At 38.5% G+C, this 25,329-nt stretch overlaps 1 protein-coding gene across 4 annotated transcripts in view; it reads left to right on the top strand.

The window, feature by feature from the left end:
• Positions 1-25,329, top strand: part of adk (adenosine kinase) — a 209,465-nt gene that overhangs the window by 59,968 nt on the left and 124,168 nt on the right. For all 4 annotated transcript variants that reach the window (XM_015381250.1, XM_015381233.1, XM_015381242.1 and 1 more), the window contains exons 5-6: positions 17,106-17,278; positions 20,825-20,933. In XM_015381250.1, coding sequence (XP_015236736.1) covers positions 17,106-17,278; positions 20,825-20,933 — 282 coding nt within the window. The remainder of the gene's footprint in view (positions 1-17,105; positions 17,279-20,824; positions 20,934-25,329) is intronic.

Below are 25,329 nucleotides of genomic sequence, written 5' to 3'. Positions count from 1 at the left end.
TTTTGAGCCTGATCTTAGACAAATCTAAAAAAAACAAAAAAAAAACAACAAAAAAACAATGTCTTGCCAATTTTTCATTTTTGTTTTTACCATGATCCCCATAAGTCAAAACCTAATGCAACGATAGAGCTGTTTAAACATAGAGCCCAACTTTGCTATTCGTGTGCCACAGGATTCATTTTCATTAAATCAGGGTAACTCTCTGGTGGCATCCTTTTAACCCGTATACAAAAAAAAAAAATATGACCCAGGTAAGGACGTACTAAATATACCCCAACTCACCTGTGACCTGGCCTCTGCCATCATTGGCATAAGACTTATAGCATAGGATGGGATTTTACTTGGACTTGCTCCCAAAAGGTGTGAGCTGTTTATTGGGCCTGCCCAAAAAATGACTTGAATTTCATGTGAAATTTAACTTGGATTTTAATTAAAGACTTGAGAATCAATTTGGACTTGGCCCTGTGATCCTTGAAACTTGAACGTGGGTCAAAACACTAGTATTAAGAACTAAAAGGCTTAAGGCTAGTGGTTGGTACGTAGAAACATAACTTTATCTGCCTTTTAAGAAACAGGTTTGCAGCTTGGTGTATACTTTTCTTTGAAAGATTAGAGACTGGATTTGAGGTCAAAAACGTATGAATTAACTTGAATTCGAGGTAGAAGCCTGAAGCCTGACTTGGAAAAGTCCCTTAAAGTCTTGAGTCTTTATATAGTGTTGAAAAACCAAAGACTTGACTTGAACTTGGCTCTCCAAAACTTGGTAGCTGAGCTTTGTGGATAGAACTTGAGACTCTATTTTCACTTGGAGACAGTAGCTTAACTTGTACATCTTCAAAGACTTTAGACTAGGCTTGTACTTAAAAAAAAACAAACGACTAGTCTAAATCCCTGAACTCTGCTGACACTGAGTGATACAAGTTCAGAGAAGAGCAAATCAAACACACCTGCATTTAAATCCAGGAAGGTTTAATGTTGGATTCTATAATTAATCCATTGGGTGATGATGACTGATAAGACCTGAGTTAGATTTTTGTACACTAATCTTTCTCATTAGGTTGCAAATACATTCTGTTTCAAAACACAGTCACAGGGCTCATTAAAACCCATTTCCCCCTGGCAGTACATTTCTGACATTTTCTGCACTGCCACATCAAATTTAGCTTGGCCTGACCTGTGCTAAGCCCTAGACGCAATCTGTCATTTAGCGTATGTATAAAAAAAAAAAAAAAAAAACATCCTTGGAAACATGAATCAAACCCGCTTGCTGCCATCTGTACAAGATCAAAGCACTATTAAAATCCACCATACTGTGTACAGGGGAGTTTATGGACGTAGTGGGGGGTCCAGAACAGATTCACCTGTGCAGAGGCCAAGCACAGCTGCATTCCTAACAGCTGGAGCCCACTGACCACAGAAAGGATTAGAGGCTTTAGCTGCACAGGTCTCTTATTCATTTCCCTCTGCCAGAACCTTGCCTGGTACATCCCCTGCAAACCTGAATACAATTTTCTGATCTCTTAACAACACCTCTGTCCCCACTTTTATGCATGCTCACTCCCTACAAATCAGCTCCTGTGCTTTTATAGCCACAATTGTCTCTGCAGATAAAGAGGGCAACCTAGCAGTTAGGGACTCCCAGCCCATGAATCTGTTGTGGAGGGATGTTATTTCTCCTAACCCCCTCCAATTCAGATAAATATCGCCGTACAGGTTGCTATTGTGATGCTGCTGGTACTTGGCTTCTGCATCCAAGCTCAGCCCCTGGTGCCTGCCAGGTAAACCCATCTGCCTCTCTGTTGCTGGATCTTGGCTCTTACTGACTCTGAAACAACAGCACCTTGTTTATCGTGCAAATAATTCATCCCTTTCGGGCAACAGAAACCAAATCAAGGTTGCAGGTCTAACAAGGGAGTCAAGAAATGAGAGGAGCAAGTCAGAGAGAAAAAAAAATCAGGTGTTTCTTTTTTAGATGAGCATTGTGCTTGGAAACAGCGACACATCCCTGATTCCTATGCAGCGCAAAGATGCTGCAATGTAATGTGTAAAGGGTGTTTGTCTGTGAACGCTCTCCGCTGGAATCTAATTTAAAGGAATGTAAGTGATAGGAAAACTATGACAGAAAACCTCACTGAAATGCTTTTAAAAACATTGGTTTGCCTTCTGTATCATATTACCTAAAAACTATTACAACTTCTGCATAAGCTTTTACTGGTGGACATTAGCCTTTGAAAAAAATCACACCTAAATTCATCTGAAATGATGGGGAACAAAAACATCCTTATAATACACAGAGGGATCAGATAAGTAAAGAGAGGGGAAGTGAGCAAATACATATTTTTTCTATTTCGTAACCACTGGTTCTTTCATTTAAAAAGCTTCTAAATATTTTACCATAAGAAAAAAATGAAAGCAGATCAGTCATCCCACAACATATATCGAACATTTTTGGCAAAAAAAAACGATTTGACTCAGTCTGGATTAAATATAAAAGCTTGCTTTGGCCTCCAGTATAATTGCATGTTGATAGCTCATGTTAATTAATTTGCATTTGCTCAAAATTGTACTCTCAATATTCCTAAAATAAGTAGCACTGTGACTTATGAAAGAACAGTTTAAAGGCATACATTATATGATTTTTCTAGTATTATTAGGTTATATATATATATATATATACCCTGTCTAGCTCCTGATAAACAGATGTCTGACAACCTGAAATGCATTGACTCATGTTCATAATACTTTATACAATTAATTTAATACAATAAAATTATATTCTTCCTGTTATGTTCATTTTTTAAACGAGTGATGGTGATATGTTGAGGCTTACCAGTAAACTGTGTAATAGAGCTTTTTCTGCTATTCATAGTGGTGTTAAATACTAATTGTATCCAGCAACATAGTCTTGCTGTTCTTCCATAACATTTAATGTCTTGTAATTTTGCTCTGTCTTTCTACCAAGTACCCCAAACCCAACATACAGATGATTTAAAAGTTGAATTTTAGTATAAGCTCTTGCAGTTCATACCATATAGCCATTTGATAAATTAGTCTTGTAATTAATAGAATTTCTCAGTCCTCAGTCTCATCTCTTGTATTTTTGGTGCTGTAGTAGTAGAGCCAAAATAATAGGGAATGTGTCAGTGTGGAAATACTTGCACAGATTGCATCAATTGACTATCAGTCAGCTTTAAGTTGTCTTGCAGCCAGAGCTTGAAGCCGTATGACAACTGTGAAACAGCCATTACCAAAGAGCTAAGCAGCAGCACACGGCATTATGGTGTGTTAGCAAGGAATGGAACACAGTCACTGGAGGGAAGACCACCAGGTTCTGGAGGTTTGAAGCTAATATTGGGTTGGTTTTCCAAGAGGCTCTCTCTTGGAGTGTTGATTGCAGACCTGAGAGGCTGGTTGACTGATCTAAAGGGAAATTACTGGAGAGGGAGCAAGCTAATCCATGCCTTTGACTGATAATCGGCTCATTATCTTGCTGATCATTTACAGCTCTCCCTCTCATCCGAACTCCATTCTTTTAGCTGTGTCACCGGAGCGGATCATGGCACCTTTTATTGGCTTGGCATAAAGCCTACCACGTCTAGACAGAGTTAAAACAACCATAGTAGCGATGGCTATTCTCTTCCTTTACACACTGAGGGATCTCGCCCCACTTATCAACTCTCTGGGGGTAGGGAAAAAAGCTAAATACAAACAACTGCAAAAACATCTGCAACCATGATGCGAGCAGTGCCCTAGAACCCTAACATGACTAACTGTGCATGAAATTGAACTGATTGGAGTTATTGACCAGAAGACTCCATGCAGCCCCTGAGAGGACACAGAGGAGTTTAGGTGGTGGTTATCGGGGGGTGCTTGTGTGTTACCTGATTGAGTGAAAAATCTCAGCCGGTTGCTTTGATGGAAGCCACTTTACAGGAAAGAGTGATTTAATGGAAGCTGCCAGATCTCATCAATGTCAGCGCTTGTAGTGCTCCAGCAGTGTTTTATATGAAAGTGCCTGCGATGACAGGCATTGATGGGCAGATGTTTGTTGGTTGTTTTAACTGCACAGTCAAGAGAAACACTTATTTGAGCTGCTGCTCTAAACGAGGACCCTTTGTACTTCCCTATTAATAGCCCTGTTGAATTTTAGCTAAGGTTGATAAGTCTATAATTAATGTGACTATCATTAGAAATGGCCCTTGTCTGGGGAGGTAGAAGCTGGAAGAATAGGAACTTAAATTGGACATGGCATTATATATTAAAGCAAGAGACCTAAAAGTCCTGAAAGTATGAAAAAATTATGCAAAATAATTTCTATATATATATAAACCAAATAGTAAAAAAAATCAATATGATTTTTCAAAACTTGTTTTAAAAACCACAAGTTCTACTTTACAAAATATATTTTGTTTTCATTATTTTTTAAAGATATGCCTGTACGTACTTTATAGGAAGAAGTGAGCCTTTTGAAGTGCTAACAAAGAGTGACGCCTCACCAGCCTCTCTGTGATATGAATGTGTTGCTTTTGGGGTTTTTTCTCAAGCTGCAGGATAAAAACCAAGTATCATCTGTCAACTCTCCTCTAAGAAACCCAATGTTGCTGTGTCTTCACTAGATTTGGATTGCTTTGCAATTGCATCATTAATAGAGCAGAAATGATTCCCAGCAACTCCGGGAGAATTCATTGACCCCTCAGGGAGAGACTAGAAACAAGACATTGTTTTTACTGGGGGGATATCTAACTAGAGGTCCCATTACCACATCATCAATATACAGAAGCTAGTGAGCAGGGAGAGGAGTAGAGAAGGAGAGGAGGGAATGTAATAGCTTATAGTGCTAATGGCAGTCTGAGCACTCAAGTCCCAAACATTCAGCTGCCTCATCTCATCTGGGCTGTGTAATTGCCCTCCTGGAAGCTGCCACGCGAAACGGCTGCCTCTGCAAGTGAAGAGTGGCAGCTGCTGGATGTTGAAGTGCAGGTCTGGGTCAGGTCCCCCAATGGGCCTCTTGCAACCATGAGATGTCATAATTAATAGTTATCTGCTAGCCTGCGGGCTTGCTTTGTATGGACATATTGTAAGTTAGCTGCAATAAGGTAAACTAAAGCCTAAAAGAATGTTAACACTTATTCTTTATTCATATCTTGAGGTCTGCACTCCACAAACAAGAAATTTTCACAATAAGAAGCTTAAAGGGTTTTAGCCAATCCAAGTTTTCCTTTCACCAGCCTTTAAAATTAAAGGAGCAGGAGAATATTTCCATGTAGCATTACAACCTGGTTGTTTTAGAACCGTTAATGGTTATTTTTATCACTGCAGTTACACCAAGAAACGGAATTAAAGTCACTTAGAGAAGTTTATAACTTTTAAAACATAAACATTATGCACACAGTGTCCCTGCTACCAAACTTAAAATGTGTAAACACTCCACCTGGGTTTTGTTTTGTAGCTGCATTGCTTTGAGTCATAAATGATTTAAAATTAGGATTTATGGAGGAGCTAAACTGAGATGACTCATATAATTATGGTACTTTTTATATATCAGTTTTTTTTTTATATCAATTCAGAATAATGTGGTTTACAAGCTTAAGCTATTAACTATTCCAAGAAAGCCAAGAGCTCAACCTCAACTTGAAATAATACACCAATAGAAGGGAAAAACATGTTTGCCGTTTAAACGAAAGTGATTTTATTAGCCTTTTAACTGTAGTTATGTTTGTATTTGGTGAGTATTCAAGCACGATTTTAATGATTTATGAAAATAGTCAGCCTAAACCACTAAGAGTTTTATATATATATATATATATATATATATATATATATATATATATATATATATATAGTTCCACAGCTAAGAAATCTCAGACACTCACAGAACTGAACTTGTTTAAATCCTACCCAAAGAATAGGAATGTCTTTGTGTCAATAGGCAACTTTTTAGCGAGGACAAGAGTCAGTGTGGAGTACCCCAAAGTTCAAACCTTGGACCCCTTAGTTATCATAACTGTGCAGATGATAAACAGCTCTATATGATGTTATCACCAGGTGACTCTGAACCTATTGCAAGCACTGAATAGATACTTAGAACCAACCAATGCTTGGGTTTGCCAAAACGTTCTTAACCCTTTAAAGCCTGGATCATGAAATAATTGACAGAAAATTCAATTCTTTAAAATTAGTTGTCATTGAACTTTCCACCAAATGCTATAAATAAAGTGTACATTTTGTTTAAGTTGAATTGGATGATTTATTTGACTCAATTTTGATACATTTGTCATTTTTTTGCATAATATGTTTTCTATTTACTACATGTGTCTGATTGTGTAAGTCAGGGACCAAAAATTTCACACTGATGATGCAAATGTCTCAAAAACTCATGTATTAAATGTGACGCACTTGGCTTTAAAGGGTTAATCTGAATGTAAGGAACACTGAAGTTATTATCTTTGGACGTACAGATGAACGATCTAGAGTCAAAGCAGCTTTAGCTACTACTTTTAGAAACCTGTGAACAGGTCTACATATCTGGATTTAGTAATGAACTCAGACCTGAACTGTCAGAGACACATACAACCAGTTACAAGGTTGGGCATTCACCAAAAAGTGGATTTGTCAATTAGTAGACTTAATTAGGCGTATAAGCGTACTCTATCGGCTTAGTAGAGCACATACTACAGTTAGCAGTGTGATTAGACCTACCTGATATAACAAAGACCATCGCTGCAGCAAAACATATTATAAGTAATATTTAGCCGCTGAAGGATAGATATACACATCGACCTGACTTCAACTTTTACTGTCAAATTGACGCCCTATTACTAAGATGGCTTTCTACCACCTTAAGATCATCTCCAGAACTAAAGAACTAAGTTTGCAACAAGATCTAGAGAAACTCATCCATGCTTTTATCTCAACTCACATGGATTACTGCAACCCTATCTTCACACGTCTACCCAAAAAATACATCAGACAGCTGCAGCAAATTAAAACTGCTGCTGCCCGTGTTCTCACTAAGACTCAAAAATAGAGCACATCGCCCTTGTTTTAAAGTCCTTACTCTGGCTACCTGTAGCTGAGAGAAACAACTTTAAAATACTTTTTCTTAGTTTTTCCCACCTGTTTAGAGCGACCTTAAGTTTGTAGTCTGCAAACAATTCAGGTGAAAAGATGCCCTAAACAAAATATTTTATTACATACAGTATTGACCATCTCACTATTAATGTACATCTGGTTGATGTTTTTTATGATTTTGTGTGATGATTCTAATGTTTCGATGATTTCCTGTGTCTTTGTTGATGTTTTTAATGATTTTACTGAAAATTAAAATTTTTCATCAAATAAAGCACTTTGAATTGCCTTGCTGCTGAAATGTGAGTTACGAATACATTTTTACCTACTTACTTTCAAAGACAAGTGTGTGCCTCTTTGTTCTTGGACCCTCTCACACTATCATCAGTTTACCCCTATGGATACAGCTAATCTGGATTTAATCCTAAAATAAGACCTCAGAATTAAAATAAAATATCTGATCGGTGTAATTCAGAACACATGTCATCTGAAAGCCCGTATGAGTCAATTGAATCAAATCCCATTAACAGGAAAATATGTATAATTGTATTGAGTCATCGACTTTAAGTATCTGCTCCTTCTCCTACATGAACTAAAAAATGACACCTGACAGTCATTTGCATTGCTTTGTTAACCTTGCAGCTATCCCTGATTTAGATCAAGTGGGGAGGAAATTTAACTGTGAGAAACCCCCAATGGAACCAGGCTCAGCGTGAATGACCATCTGCCATTAATGACCGGGTCCAGATAGTTATCTGGAACAGTTAAGACGTTTGCTGTGTCCGAACGTCTGCCTTTTGTCACTATATAGGACACTATATAGTGGTTATGCCATTTTAGATGAGTGTCTGAGAATCTAGTGGATGAAAAAGTAGTGGACTCGAAATTTCCCACAAAGCACATTGAAAAGTAGTGATCATCCATGGTCACTAGACAAGTAAATATATCCCAGATTGCTTTGCGAGCACTTTCCATGCAAAGGATCATGGGATCTGTTGTGGTGACGATAAATAAGAAAGATGGCACAAACACTGTACGGGGAGGTAGAGTTACATGACCTATGTGAGATACAGAGTATTGATCATCTGTCTAAATGGTCAGTTAACTCAGTTCACTATAGAGTCCACTATAAGTCCCTGCTCTGTATAGTGATTAAGGGATTTCGGGGTTAGGGTGGATGTTCGGACACAACCGTATAGGCGTAGCCATGCATCCAGCTCATCACTAGGTGGTACATGTTATTGAAGTTGGTAGTTAAAACTGGACCCGTTGCGGTATTCTTGCAGTGTTTGAAAAAGTTCACTTATGACTAGTTTGTTAATGCTTGTTTTCCCCCCGAAAAGTTCTGCTACATTTGTTATCTAACTGCAGGAGACACTTTTAGTAATTCCTTTTTAGCTGATCCCACCAACACGAAAGGGCAACAACTTTGGAGAATTATTTCCTTTCACACTAATATGAAACAGGGTTTCAAGGACTCCAGGGCTCAAACTAAAAGCTTACACATAATGCAACAGTCAAAGTTGCACAATAACAGAAACTGGATCGTTTTAAAATCTCATCCCACACGTAGTTTTAGAAGGAAAATCACTTTAGTGTAATGTCCTAAACTATACCATTAATGTATACTTATTCTTACTTTGCCTGCAGGGAGTATCTGCTGCATCCCTAGCCGCTGACTTTCAGGGATTATTTTTTCCCTTGTTTGTATTAAACTTCCTCTCTATATCTAAATGTCCCTAGAGATCTATCACTGTGGTGTTCCGTGGGAGTTCATTAATCTCTGGGGACTAACGTTTTCTCTTGTTAGGTAAATATACATGAGCTCCTAGTGCAGGATACGAGTTGGGAGCACCTTGAGGAAAAAAAAAAACCCCCCAAAACTTGCTCCTTCAATATCCCTCTTTCTTCCTGTCGTCCTTGTTCTTTCGAACACATAGCCCGGGGGCAAATCTCACCCTGTCTCATCTGCTGCTTAATTTCACTGGAGCGGCCCCTCAGTAATGAAGCGCCTTGATGTACATTTGCCAATTTCTGCCTCTGCTACCGCACTATAATTGGGATGTGACTAAGCATGAATACCCAGCACAGGGTTGGTTGACCTCTCTGTGACCCCGTGGATAGTGCTTTTGTCATAATGGAGGTATTATCTCACATGATCTGGGAGTGGATAGTGGGGGACTATCTACAGGGTGCCACGGAATGGAAATGAATTTGTGTAACTCCCAAGTCCTGTTCACCGCAGAGGGGGAGCTGAAATAAGTGCGAGATTTTTTTTTGCATGCTCGTAATGAAGACATTTTCTTCTTATCTATTGCCGCTTTGTGTTTATTGGAGTAGGAGAGCAGCTTCAGGCAAAAAGAAGCAGGGGTGGCTTGTCTTTTTTTCATGTGAAGGCAGTGAGTTTTGATGCTGGAGAGGATTTCTCTGCGTGTGTGTGTGTGTCAGTCACTTCTCTGCGTGGGTGCACTGTGTATTCGCATGTTAGTGTATGTGTGTGTCTGCTAATGACCCTGTAAAATGACAAGCAGAGCTGGAAGGGAGAGTACAGCCGCTTGTCAGTGAGAGAGAGAAGGTGGAGGAGGTAGGAAGGTTCAGATGTAGAGAGGAGGGGTGGGTTGGCGGCTGTGAGGTCGGTGGTTTGTGTGATTCACCATGCTGTCATCACAGAGACCGAGGCCCCTTAGTGGCCCTCTCTATTCCCACCTGAGAGGCCTGCAAATGGAGGGGCCACACTGTCATTATTTACAGCCTGCAGCTCCTAACCTTGGATTCGGAGCTCATCACTGTGAAGGGAAAATCAGATTGGACTTGACGTGTACCCGAGCCAGTGACCTTGATAAGTGAGAGGTGCCTACAGCAAGAGGTTAGGGGGAGATGAGCTTGGATTTGCACATATGTGTACATGTTTGCGTGTTTGTCTGTTACAATCAGGTGGAGAGTCTGAGACATGGCTGAATGACTGAATCATGACTCAAAATGCCGCGTGATCCGCCTGCTCAGGGACCGCGATACAGAAAGGAACATCAGAGAGTAAAATAAGATCAGTGCCAGGTCATTCAAACAGCAGCTTATTATAAGTCAAGTGAAGTTGGTGTGTATCATCTAGTCTATAAATAAACCAGCTTTCACACCTATAACATCTTGTAAACGCATTCATACCCTTTGAGCATTTTCCACATAATGTAACATTACAACCACAAACCTTAGCATATTTTACTGGGACTTTTTGTGCTAGAATAAAAAAAAAGAATGCGTATTTGGGAGGTGGAAGGGAAGCCATGTATATACTATTTTAATCCTAGCTCTGGCTGTGTTTCTGAGATATGGCTATACTGGAAATTGTACCTTTGCTGGTGTCTCAAAATTTTCCCTTCTAACAGGTTTTCTTCACAGATATACCTGTATTTAGATTATTAATCTTCTCTTAAACTCTTATGAGTTAGGGCCTATTAAATAAAAGCATCCCCACAGCATAATACTGCCACCAGTGTAGCTACTGGGCAGTGTTACTTTTTTTCGACTCGGTGTTTTTTTATTTGGGCCAAAATGTTAAATTTCTTACCTTGAGCCTTATATTAGTGTTTCTTTTTTTATACGCACAGATCAACAACAGAGTTTGGACGGACTGAAAGGATAGATTTGTTTTAGGTATAATGTGGTTTTGTTATTGTGTTTATAGTTCCCTTACCTGTTGTGATTAGGGACATACAGGCACACCTATATAATCTCTTATGACACTAATTCAGCTCGGAGCATTGAGTGCTATCAATATTGATAAGGTATCAGCAGGAATCATACAGAGATTTACTACTTATTCTTTAGTGAGGAATGTTAGAAAACATTTATCAATTGATTTTATACGCAAACAGAAAACAATAGTTAACAACATAAAGTATGAGAACAACTGACCCATTTCAGGTGTCAGCAGATATATTCGGATTTCAGGCTGATCCCGGACTGATTTATCAAGGTCAGTCTAGGATATCCCTTCTAGGAAAACATCATATTAGTGTGAGTCAGTACACTTCAAAACAGCGATCAATATCTAATAACTCATTGAAGAAACCCATATAAGAGCTGGAGTTACATTTAGTTTCACTTTGGGAAACAAATAACCAATAACAAATAACAAAAAAAACAATAATTTTTAAATTGAATTAGTTTAAACAGAAAGCTGACAGCCAGAATCCCTCTGTAATTAACATCCACCTAATTTTAAGTAATCCTCGCCTTTTTGCAAACCCAAATATAAAAGCAAATAACTAAGGAACTATTAGCCCAAATTACACATGTGACGCATCATTTGAAAGCTAATACATTCTAGTTTCTGAAAATATAAATAAAAATAAAATAAAATGAAAGCATATATGAAAGATAAATGACTAAAACACAGCCGAAACTTCAGCAGTTAAAACATGACTCATAGTTGTTTTTCTTTCTTCTCAAATAGTAGGTTTTATTTGAATAACAGTAACAAAGAGATACTTAAGAATAAGCATGTCTCATTGCTTTACATTTATTCTACATCATGTCAACTACAACTACAGAAAAATTCAGACGTCTAGGTATAACAGTTCCAGAGCAATGGGACTTTTACCTTCTGGTGCCACCAGCGTCTCCAAGCCTCTCCAAATGTGCCAAATTATTCCAAATTGTGCTTATTGCTTTTACACAACAATTTTACCCCAAAAATGACACTAAATCATTTTGATGGCCACAAAACATTTTTGAAGCAAATTTTTAATTTTTCGAACTTCCATCTATTTATCTAACAGTGTGCAATAATCCAGTCACTAATCTCCCTGTGTGCCGTTTATGCCGGGCAATATATCCTGGCTGCACTATTCAAATTCACCATGCTTAACCTTGTTTTAAAGGAAATTTCCTTGGTTACAGATCCAAAAATTTGCTTGTGGACTTTATGAGCCATAATATGAGGGGAATCATGCGTAAAGAGGGCTGCTGAGAGGGAGCGCTTGTGATGCTTGGAGGGCTGTCCCGGTGTCAAAGCTCAACACGTAATCGACGGGGACAATTTTGTTTGCAGGCTGGAAGGTGAGGGAAAACAAACATGTCCAACATTGACCCGAAATGTTTATGAAAGCTAGGTTAATTAAAAAATGGTTAGCATTAGCCATAAGGATCCAATTTTTCTGATGGTAAAAAAAACGGACTTTATGTGGCGATTTTCTCATCATGGAATGTTTTAATTACGAATACACTGGATTAGTTTTTTATCAGTGGACCCTTACAGACAAATGGACTATTAATAATTGAAGACAGGATTTATAATATGGCTTTATGAATGCTTCAAATGTAGGAAGACAAAGATTTATTTTAGAAATTCCAATTAAACATGCTGCTATGTCTTTATTAATTGTGCTTTGGTGCTCATGGTTTCTATAAGATAAACAATGGATCCAATGGTCTATCTCGGTAAAAGTTTAATAGGTGTTATAAGCGTAGTGCTATGTTCAGTCTAAATAAACAAAACGATGCACCGCGACCTAGTGAAAAATTAAAAAAAGGCAAATTTAGTCAATCTGATAATGTATACATTTATTAGATGTTGGCTGAAGCTAGTTTTCTAGAGTTATAGAAAATGACTGGGTAACTTATAGAGAAACCATAGCTAATAAAGTTATTGCCTAATAAGTTGTAGCTAGGAACTGGAACAGTCTCTACTCCGGTTGATAAAAATGCCACACTCACATTTAGATAGCCTTAGACACCCTGCTAATACATAATCAAAGGATAGATAGAGGTGACGCATTTTCCCACCGGCTGACATGTAAGGCAGTGAACAGACTCTAGCAGAGATGTGCCTCAGCTTTAAAAACGAATATAATCATAACTTTCTTAATTCTGCTCCCACTCTGTTACCTGACAGGAGCTTAGCATCTATCTCTGTAAACTCGCTCTGCATTGTTTACATCAAAGTGTTAAAGTCTAGTTTCGTCTCAGAGGTATCCTTGGAGGATGTTTCGTTAACTGTGACCACTTTTGGGGTTAAAGAGCAGAAGCAGCTCTGAGAAGTCTGACTGCTATCTGAACGCGCTCCTTTTAATATAGTAATACAATACTGTATTAGTGGATATTCAACTTCTACACTTTCACAAAAGAGTGGTTAATGCAGCACTAAATAATTTCCCCCCTACAGGACTTTTTAAAGACAGCACCGTTGTAAACACTGACTGCTCTCCATGAGCTGCACAGCTCAGCTACAGCATTGTCGCTTTCTGGAAGATGCATGCCCCAAGCAAATTAGAGGAGGATATACTGAGGAAAAATATAACTTAATGCTGATTTTAATGTGCTACTATTTTCCCATCTGGACAACATCTGCATCATTTTGCAATGCATAGCATGCAAGTGTTGCGTTGATTGACACTGTAAGGGAATGACATTATTCAGCTGAGAACACAGCGATAAACTTTAGAGACTGTCTTGAATTTATGGCTATTTTATATCTAGAAAGTGTGTTGGACAGATATAAATTTCTACTTATTTTAAAGCATAATAATTGGTTAGATCAGAAGCTAATTTCTGATTTGCCAGTGATGGCCTCTCACTGCTCTGAGTAGGTCTTCACTTAACAAACTCATCCCATTTGGTGACGCTAACCATAACTTATGATCGTTTTACAGGACCTCACATTATAAAATACAAACCTGTTAAAGTTTGTCTCTTGTGAGTACACATGAGCATATGTATATTAGCTTGACAATGAGGAGAGAAGGGTACAACTCTGTTCTTGAAATGGGTGGTTTTGGTGGTCTCCAAAAAAACTAAGAAACCAATAATTACCTGAAATCTCATAACATTATAGAAGACTTAAGTGAGCAATTTAATCCTGGAAATAATGCGTAAATAACTATTTGCTCATGTTCTCTTTTGTTCCCGTAACTTGATCCAAAACAGCCTTCATTGCATCTCTTGGTTAATTAGGCTACTTGGCAGCAGGTTAGTGACAGGACTGGGCTTTGACAGTGCATCCAGGGAGAGTTTACGGAGCTAAAATAGTGAGAGGCTGATCAAACTGTGAATGACTGTGTGTGGTCAAATACTTCTGTGTTAAATGAGTAACAACTCTTGGTGTTAAGCTGCAAACAATTTGGGAATTTTATTGTCTACCTGGCAGTGGCTGCAAAAGTTGGACTCCATTGTGTGTTGTAAAAAGCCTAGAAGGGGGTCTTGGGCCACATAAAAATAGCATGTATAAATTAACAGAAAAAGTACACCTTAGCCAGAGTTCTTACTTTTTTCATGTTATGTCGTTGGAAAGCTACATGCTTTAACATGTTTGAATTTTATTTAAGTGTTCAAACATAGAGCATCAATGTTGATAGCAAAAAAATTATATTTTTTCACTCCGTGCATTTTAAAAATTGAACCTTGTCTGAAGTCACAGAGCATCACCACTTCTACTGCGATTGAATTACTAACAAGTGGACTCTTGTTTATATGTGTGACTCCCTGATACAATTTGTTGCACTAGATTTGGTACAAATTATTTCCATATCCTATCTTATTATTTGTTAAAGGAAAAAATAAAAATAAATGTTTTTTTATAAATGAAACCCTGTGCTGTTCACTTATTTTTTTATATCACATAAACTCTTAATAAAATACAAGGCCTTAGTTCTTTTAAATGACACTATTGGGAAAAGACAAAGGGTTTGACGGTTGTTTTGTTTTTAGCAGAAGCTGAAAATTTTGTAACCCACTGATTCACAGTTTATATTAATATTAATCTAGCTGTAGAATAAAGAGTTGAAGCCAGTTTTGAGTTTAATAATATATCATGAGGTCGTCTCTGGATTGATCGAGGACTACAGGTCACGTATAATAATTTTACCTTCTAGAAAATTACAAGACCGTTTTTTAATTTAGAGCAGGCTTTTTAAAGGATAACTGAGGTTTTCTTTTATTTTTTTTATCAATTTTTTTATAACAAGTTTTGAATGCTGTGTCCTTGAGGATAGAGAAAGGTGACAGTCCAGCCTGCCTCCAGTGCAGAATTCAAAATATCACATTTTTGGTTGCTGGGTATGTTTATTAAAATTGTTTAGTGGCATCAGAAAAGTAATCGGCCGTATTTTCAAGCTTCAGTGATATTAAATGTCAATGATAACAACTGTTACAAATCTTTTCACAACCCGCGAATTTGAACACATTTTAGTTTACATTTTAGACTTCATGTCTGGCACAAAACATATTCATTGATAATAATTATGAACTTATTATTTTTGGTGGAGGAAAAAGAATGGCATTTGCCCTTCTTCTTGTACCCTAACCCCCTTTAATGGTATACCCTTAAATAGGATCTAATGCAATCAGATGCTTTCACTGTAAAGCATCGTGATGGCAGCATGATGTTGTGCATCTGCTTTAATGCAGCAGGAGCAAGAAATATGTTTTTTTTGTTTCTTGTATTTTTACTTTCCACTTCAAATTTATGCACTTTGTCTTTGGACCCTTTCTATCAAAAACCAAACCAAAAAAAAGATTTTTTTTTCTGGGCTTTTTTATGTGTCTTTGTTTTTTAAGGAGTATAGAAACTTTTTTTATGACACTGTATGCCACCATTAGTTATATTATCACTTATCACAAAGGAAGTATATATCAGTTTAGCGAAAAGGGGGGACTTGCCTGCTCTTCAGATCTTTCCAATTTTGCAAATATTTTCCAGAATAAATGGAATAAAGAAACTCTGACCTTTGAACAAGCTGTTTTGCTATCAGGATGAAATAGTTAAACATTTTAAAATGACAGCACTTATTTTTATTAGTCCCCAAGCATCTGCATTCCACTTTTTGAAACAATTATTAATGTATCACTTTAGCAAAACATCCTGCTGTACTACTTTGCTCTTTGTAAAAAGGGAAAGATTAAAGTTAATCAAAAGCCTTAATTTTCTGAAATTTTAAAACTCCAATTTTAATTGTTTTAAAAAAATAGATTTAAACAAGTACATGTAACACTCATATTACCGCTCATATCTGCATAAAACAGGACCTTCAAAGCAAATTGATGAATAGGGTAACGATAGATTAAAGCACCATCAGAAACATAACAGAAATGATTAAAATGTTTTTAAAAACAATCATAAGTTATAAAAATTCATATAGAATGACAATTTCACCACCACTTTGAAAAGACGGAGAACATTTGGCGGCAAATTTTTAACATGACATCATTAAAATAAAACCTTGTAACACATAATGTATAGAACTTTAACTTTTGATTTCCATATTTTTGTTATATTCAGTATTTAAAGTTAAAAGTCATATTGATAAGCTCTCTTTGGGTAGTTTTGCTCCTTTGTTTCTCTATATATATTGTGTTCTAACAATTCTATCTCAGGCCAGGTAGGTAGATGTGTGAAATAACAAAAGGACCTCAGGACAAATGATGAAAAAGCAGTTTTCTTCTAAGATGAGATACAGGTTTTGTGGCATGAAATGATTAATTTCACACATATACGGGTCATCTCCAAAAGCAGCAACGTCTCATTCACAGGGGTCCCTCCGTCAGCAACAAAACAGGAGGCTGCAATAAAATAAGCAAACAACAGCACGTACTGCACGTCAATAAATCTTTGGAGGTTAAACCTGAGCTGTGTTGAATCCAAGCAGCCCAGTCAGGTAAAAGTCACTGAGTACATCAACACAGTCAGGAAAGGGAGAAAAAAAAAAATATTCTTCAGCAGCTACAGGCTCACACACAGTCTGTGTTTGCATAAGAAGGAAGTAGCCTTAAATTGTTGGGTGTGTGTAAATAAGGAGATGAGACTGTTTTTAGCACACCGGGTGGAAGGAGGAGTGCTTGGATGAGAATAGTCTCTCTGTGTGCAGCAGGATTGCTTTTGGGTTGTTTACGACAGCTCACAGCTCTCGTATATCAAAGGCAGTATGTTTGCTGTGAAGCTACAGTTTGCATGCCATCTGCCTTAGATGAACTTGACCCTCCAAACAGACTAGTATTTGTAAACTGAGCACTTCTCTGTACTGTTTTTATTTCCTCTTTTCTAGTGGATGCTCCAGAAACCACACAAGGTGGCTACCTTCTTTGGGTGCATTGGGAAAGATAATTTTGGCGAGATCCTGAAGAAGAAGGCAGAGGAAGCCCATGTGGATGCCCATTACTATGAGCAGAACGAAGAGCCGACTGGTACCTGTGCAGCCTGCATCACTGGAGACAATAGGTCAGTCTCCTCTTTGGCCTCTTCTACCAATAAACAGCACTTTATCTCTGATTTGACAGCCTCTTCTTCTCCAGGCCTTTGACTTCTCCATCATAGCTCAGCTCACACATCACAGGGAAAAAAGAACAGCTCGAAATTGTTTTTTTTGGGCCCCACTCAGTGTCTGCCACCCCAGTGGGTTGTCATCCATCTATAGGCTGACAGTAGCAATGTGTTAGAGATTCTTTGGCTATCCCACTTCTCACCTGTCAGCCTGTAAAAAAGGGGCTTTAGCGTCTCAGGTGACTCTGGTACTTGTATCATGATCAGCACATCTGAGACAGCAGAGGTCAAACCTTCCTGCTCAGACACACAAATATCGCTAACATTAAGGGCTGCAGTTCATGATAGGCCTGGTGGCGATCAATAACCCTCATTTCTAAACACTCCTCTCCCAGGCAGCCTTTTCAACTGACAGATACCACAGTTGTCAGTCAGTCAACAGCCGGACCCAACCCACCCCGGCAGCAAACCCCTGCGAATGGTCTTAGTGGGCTTGTTTGATGTGGGCTTTGACACCTGAAAAGGTCAGGTGCTGTGCTCGAGGAGGTGAACTCTGTAATATTTCTTACAGGTGTTTAACAGAGAGCTCAGGAGGCCAGAGGAAAGGTCACTGACTGGGCCAGATTGGAAAAATGATGGCTTTGAAGAACTGGGAGCTGACATGTCACAGCCTCTCAGGCTTTGATTAGTGAAAGGCTTCACACTTAGAAAAAAAAAGTCTACTTTTCTTTCTCATATCTGGGTTCGAGTATGTGACTACAACGCATTAAAACAGTCCAATTTTAGAGACCAATGACTAAGTTTGTTCAACTCTTAAATGTCCAATCAAACATTTAATCAGCAAACCAAGAATTTCTTACACTGTATGATTGCAGCCCAAATTCAATTTTAAAGTATATAAAAAAAAAGAAATCAGTTCCTAATTCAGTTAAAACGAACGACAATAATACTTTTAAATAATCGGGATGTGAAAGTCTATTTTTGTTTAAAATCCATGACCATTTCACACATTTCTGACTCATTATAAGCCTGCTGAATCCAATCATGTTTGGCTCGGTTACAAAGAAGGTTTATTATGTTGATTGCTGCAGTTTACTATTAATTTTAAGCGCTGAAATATAACAATTAAAATTGGCTTAATTAGCATCAGGTATAATTATCATGGGCTGTAATTCAATAACAGTGACATGGTGTATATTTTTAGTCAGGTAGTTTTCCTGTTTATACCAGTTTAGTGTCAGAACAGAAATGCATATGATTTATTCTTCTGCCATTTAGACATATACTGAGAGATATGGCTTGAAAGGAGAATGTTTTTAATGTAATTTTAATAAGTATAAATAAGTATTTACTTATACTTTCAGTCCAATATTTAATTACAATTGATGGCATTTGTATGTTTAATGATCTAAATGGCTTGAAACCAGAGCAAATTGGAAAGAAATGCCAAACTACATGTTATTTGGTAGGAAATGCAACCCAATTGTGTTCTTTAACATACTATAGTGCTCATTTTCTTGACAGCTCCTGAGATTGTGTCCCAACTTAAGTTTTTAGTTTTTAGGTGGAATAACGCCAAAGATGTTTAAGTCTTTTATGACCAAAATGAATATTCTTACATGCAGTCTACCCTAATGAAGAGGTCTGCATAGAATGACTTCAGTTTTTTTGTTTGGTTGACTTATGAATACTTTTTGACTTGTAATAACTTTTGATTTAAAAGTATCTCTGGAAATTTATTTTCAATATTTAATATTTTCCCCTCTAAAAAACTGGCAACTGGCGTCTAAGGTTGGAACCTCTGCAGGAAGAAAACAGGCTAGTGACCACGTCAATCTGGCGGAGCAAGATTATGAATTTTAGAGTCACTAACCTGGTCTTAAAGTTAATTCCGTGGCCAGAGGACGAGGTAGATTCCGGTCGGCTGCCAACAATACGCAGCAGAAGCTGACCAGAGAGTCAGAGAAGCTGTAGCCCCGGAGAACAGGCAGGAGATCAGATCCAAGCAGCTGAAGGAAAGCAGGATAATCCAGAAGGCAAAGCAAGAGTCGGTGTTGAGGAGGTTCACAAGGGTCTGGGCCAGAAGATCAGAGATCCAAAGAGGTATCGAAGGGAGATCCAGGACGGTGTCAGGAAGCAGTTCCAGGTTCGATAAATAGGCAGAATCCAGCAGGAGTCCAAAGACAGTTCTGGCAAACAGATCAGAAGGGAAAAGTGAGGAGTGGTGGCCTTAGTGGGGATTGGCGGGCTAGTGGCTAGGGCATAGGGCTTGGAATTCTGAAGTTGTGAGTTTGAAACCCACTCACACAGACTGCCACTCTGGGTCTCTGAGGAAGACCATTAACCCCTGATTGCTGCCTGGGTGCTGCACAATGGAAGCCCACTGCTCCCCAAGGGGATTGGTTAAATGCAGAGAGTTAATTTCTCCATTGTGAGATCAATAAAGTTAAATGTATTTTAATCATTATTTTATTTTATTTAAAAGTCGTCTCAGAGGCAGAATGGGTCAGGATTAGGTAATCAGAAACAATAATACTCACTAGAAGACCCACTCGAAGGGGTAGAATAATCTGGCAATGATGATTGGATGAAGGCTGGTTAAATAGAGACTGAAGTAGGTGAAACAGATGAGTGGTAATGGGAAACTGGGCGGAACTAGGCAGGTAAATGGAATGAGTAATCAAGCCAGTCATCAGCACCAGGATTATGACCCTTTTAGACAACTATTCCAACAGATCTGATTAGTTCTTTCATTGGGCTTTTCATCGCTGTCAGACTTGCTCAGTAATTACACTGACTTCCCTTGTCATGTGTGGTCCCAACCTTCCAGTCCATTACCACAGCTTGGGTCAAACATGGTCCCAGTCCCGCTGTCACATAGTAGCCTCCATCATCACACTCTGATCAACTTAGTGCACTGCTACTCCTCTCTGTGACACTACCGCGCGAGCAGCTTTTTGTTGCCATGTGAGAGCGGACCCCCTTCCTGTAGCAGCACTCTCCTGTCATATGGTCGCATAACAGTTTTCCCCTAAGTAGCTGTGATGGCTGCTCTCAATTTGATGGCCGCTCATAAAGAAAGAGAACATGAGGAGGGGCTAATGAGCTATGTTAAGATAAGGCCACCTGCTTCACTTCCCATCTCCCACTACTTTGCTAAAGTGCTGATTTAATGTTTTTGTTGTTTTTCCACCTTTGTTAACTGTGAGCCACTTTTCCTGATGATGTGAGAATATGAATTATTTGGAGCTGGCCTAGTGTTCCTACTTTAATGTTTGAGATTTAAAATAGCCTGCTTTTGAAAAGATGGAAAAATAGAGATGTCTACATGACTTTATTTCCCCTTGGTGCAGAGGCTCTAGGAAACTATTATCATTCTTTTTATATAGTGAAAGAACAAAGAAAAGTCTGCAGCCTTTCTGGGTTTTTTTAAAAGATGTTTTTGAGACAAAATTAAGATGGATGATAAGCGAGGCAAAAGATTTATGGGGTCTGTCTCGGCAGGTCCCTTGTTGCTAACCTGGCAGCGGCAAACTGCTACAAAAAGGAAAAACACCTGGACTTGAACAGCAACTGGGAGCTGGTGGAGAAAGCCAAGGTCTATTATATTGCGGTAAGTGAGACCCCTCTACATTCAGAGTGACTGTTCCTCAACTCTGTTAGCCAGAGGAGGACAAAATGTTAAGAGGCTTTATTCAGGAAATGCCTCAGCACGCCCTTGGTATTGTCAATATATCCATTCATCCTTTGTCGAGGGAAATGAGCTATGTTACCTATTGAGACAATACAGCTCCATTTTCCCTATTTCCCCCCTGTCTTTGTGCATGAAGCTGCAGCACAGTGTGAAATTGTTCTACATGTAATGTATTCATTCATTTCTTTTAACATGAAGACAAGCCAACAGGTGCTGCCAAAGTGTGAAAATTGATTATGCAAGTTCATTCGGCTTTACCCCGCTTGCCTCCTACACAATCTTCCCCTCAAATACACACATACACATACAGATTGAGGGGGACAGATGTATGCTACGACTGAGTTAATATCTTCACTTGCTGCTTCTGGAGCAGGACAACCTGCCATGCTCGTGTTTCACTGTTTGGGATTATACATAATTCCTGCAGATCAACATTTTCTTTCATCTCGGTTCACAATGATAGCCTTGAAATCACACCACATTTCATGTCTTTAGGCACTTCATTAACGGCATAAATCAGCATTACAGACAGTGGTGTCTGGGATGTGAGGGGATATGACTCACCTACGGACACCCTCTACTGGGGAGTGACACAAGCAGAAAGGGAAAAGCAATAAATTTTGGTTTTTGATTAGATTAATGCAAATTTGAAAGGCCATTGTCTTTTTGAGGCATCTTGAACTTTAAGGTTTAAAAACTGTAACAAAGGTCAAATATTTTTTCTAAGTTGGTCAGTTCTGAAGTGAACAGAAATAACTTAAAAGGCAGTTTGAGGTGCTTTAAGCCTCAAGAATATTTGTGGAAAACAAAAAGAACTTCATTACCACAACAACCTTAGATGAGACAAAAATTACAAATTTTGATTGTAAAATCTGCACCAAATGTTCTACATTGGCTTAAGATAAAAGGCTGTTTGAATTTTGAAACTTCTTTCAATCCATCAAAAAGCAGAGACGTGTTGGACGAGCACAGCAGAGGCAGGTTGACAGTCTAAATTACGTGTTACCATTGAAGGCAACGTAAGGACGTCAACACACTGCGCCATTGGCGTCTGTTCTAACAAGCCAAAAGAACTCTATTTACATTCGATAAACATAGCGTAACACTGGTTGTACGGATTCGGATAGATAAAAGAGCAAAATCATGACGCACAATTACTATGCCCTGGTTTCCTTACATGTTTCTCTAGATTATTTACTTTTTTTATGTTTTATTTCCTGATTTCTGTCGCACTGTGACATGATCAACTCTAACCCAGTGTGATGTTGCCATCAGACACGCAGCATTCAGGGGACAGAGGCCACGTAGTTTTACAGCAGAGGGTTAGACTCAGTTTTATTTGCCAAAAGCCGATTTTAGTGGGTCAACCCATGTTTGAAAAACCCACGTTAACCCGCTAATTTCAGTGTTAAGATTTATGAAAACAATATTTTCGTTATTACATCATAGATATGAGTGGGCTTGTAGTTATTTATTGAGCTTTTTATAAAACTGCCTCCAGAAAATGGCTCCTTTATTATTAACGGTACACCGTGGTACTGAGTCATAAGTTGGGTGGTCTTTAATCACAGAAGCAGCCTCTGAGTGATTTATTTTTCATTAAGTGTTAAATCGAAGAAGAGGCACAAAGATACTATATGAGAGCATATTTTAAAAGAAACTGTAGTTTCCTTTAAAATGAGTGAAAAGGAGAATTACTTTAACTCAAAGCCTGGAGGTAGCTCTGCAAATTTGATCTGTTTCGTCCTTTTGGGCTTTCAATTTCATCTGTTGCAGAATATGCTGCAGTTGGAAATGTTGACCCTATTAGAAATAAAAAGGTAGTCGCCAGAGTAGCTGCAGCACTCATCCACACCAGATGCTAACAACGCTTTGAAAGATCAACTGTGATGTCACCTCCAGGTGCTGTTCTTAGAAGTTAATCATATTTATAGGAATGTTGGGACACAATTCAAAAATCGAGTTAATTACATGGTCTGTATTTAATTAATAACATTTTAATCAAATACCACTTATCAACAAAATGAACCACCTTTTCTATTCAAAAGCTTTTTTTTTCTCTTCAGTCATTAAATGGATATTTATACGAGCATAACAAGACATATATTTACTATTTTCAATCCAATTATTTAGAGTATTATATATCGGATTGATTGAAAGTTATAATATTTTTTTTTTATGTGAACAGTATATGAACTTTAAATATAGCACAGGTCCTTGTTCTTTGTAAACATCATACAAAAATATATGATATACAATATTGTCTGTAAGTGGAAGATAAAGTTTCCTTTTTACTACTGACAAAACTATGACAGGTTACAGTAGCTCTGCATAAAGCATTACCTTTAGGAGCTCAACAATTACTAGTCAATATGGAGCATTTAGAGCAGTTAAAATAAAAGAGGCTACGCTAATAATCCATGTCTCAGTCCTAGTTCCATCCTAACTGCCAGCACTATTTGGATAATGCTTAAATATCCATAACAATTTAAGGTACTTGGATCGAGCCATGAGTTTTAAGCTTAAATATCCCCATAAATTGTAGCCTGTGATGCAGCTTTTGCATCTGATTTACACGTGTAAAAGAAATTAGGAGTTCAAAAGTTCCTGCTTGGGACCTGAGTATGTATAAAAGGAAATGCAAGTAACTGAGTGATTATTTTTTAGGTCATTAAAATGTTTCTAGATAATTAATTGAAATAAACTTATTAAAGTCTTGACCCTATATATATGTATATACACACATGTGTTGCTTGAAACGTTGAGATTCCAGCCTGTAAACTATACTGTAGTATCTGTAATCTCATAGTTTAACATCCACAGACAAACAAAAGTCAAGAAAATGAAAAGGGCTAGTCTATCCATTGTCCATAGTTTTTATGGTCTAATTTTTTGGAGCCTTTGCTTCACATTAGCAAACATGGCACATCCTCTGCAAATTGGCAGTTGGGTTTTGCCCACATCCGATAGTCTTTTGCTCAGGGAAAAAAAAAGCTTCCATGGGATTTTAAGGGATGGAACGTGGGATGAGGAGGGGTGGTGTTGATGGTCGTCAGGCCACAAATGGGTGTTTGTCAGTGCTTGGAATCTAAAATGCGGTGTTCAGCATCCCTCTTGGGCCTCTTTGTCAAAACGCGGGATCATTCGCTTTATTAGAGTCCCATTGGCACTTGTAAAGTGCTTATCTAGATACACTGCCACAGCTATTCCCACTTAATACTGTGTGGTGTGTCTAGACTAGCATACACCAAGGCCTTCTCTCTCCATTAACCTTGTCGAGAGCACTTAGATGTATTTACCTAATTTACAGCCAGATTGTAAATTTTTTTCCCCCATCTCTCTACACTAACCTTTTCACTGTATTAATGTGCCTTGTTGATTTTTGTTCGTATTAAACTGCTGCTGGGTGGTTTTTGCGGCCATGTACGCTTTGATCCGTAAATTTAATTACCCAAAAAAGGCGCACGTGTGTGTGCGTGTGTACATGTGAGCGCGTTTATTTACTTGCACATGTGTCTGCCTCTATCGGGGCATGCATGTTAAGAAGGTGATTGATGATTCCTGGCAGAGGCTCTCTCAAGGTGCCTGCTACGATGTGGTGTGATTGGATGAAAACAGAATTATTAGAGTCCTCTCTCTCTCTTGCAGCCAGACTGGCTCATCATCCAGCAGCAGCAGCAGCAGCAGGGCTGGTGGCAGACGCAGAGCAAGGAGGCAGCACTGCCATTTCTCACAAAGAGACACATAGAGAGAGAAAGAGAGGGGGGGGGGGGAGAAAATGTTGAACCACTTCCAAATGTTTTTGTGGAAGGCTGTTGCTAGGAAATCTGGGTCCTTAGGCAAATCATTGCACAAAGACCAATAACAAAGGCGAGTAGAAGGAATGGCTAAATGCATTTCAGACAAGCCTTTTTGTTGTTTTTTTTTTTGAATGCCATCGCCTTTGCAGTGATGTGTACAGTTATTTCCTGACCTGACTACTGTAAGCATCAGAAATGGCAAAATGGGAAGATGAGTGACTCTAATTGGTCTGGGTGATTTGTGCATGTTGGCCCAGTTAGTCTCCTCCCCTCCTCTCTTTCATCCCCCATCCCCCCTCGTTGGCCTTCTGTGGACATCTTCCTCACCCACTCCTCCTCCTCATGTCCCCCCTCTTTCTCTCCTTCTCTAGTCTCCCAGACTCACATACATTTTGCTGTTAAACACTCCCAGCATGCACGCACACATTCTGCAGCATACCACTGGCTTGTTTTTCTTACCACTGAGCACATTGCCCTGTAATTTGATCTCCACTGCTTGATGCATCCTCCTTGTT

This window comes from Cyprinodon variegatus, unplaced genomic scaffold (assembly GCF_000732505.1).
Source record: "Cyprinodon variegatus isolate N-32 unplaced genomic scaffold, C_variegatus-1.0 Scaffold12, whole genome shotgun sequence".
Taxonomy (NCBI): Eukaryota; Metazoa; Chordata; class Actinopteri; order Cyprinodontiformes; family Cyprinodontidae; genus Cyprinodon; species Cyprinodon variegatus.
Note: the sequence above shows the minus strand (reverse complement) of the source record. Positions and strands in the feature narration are given on the sequence as shown.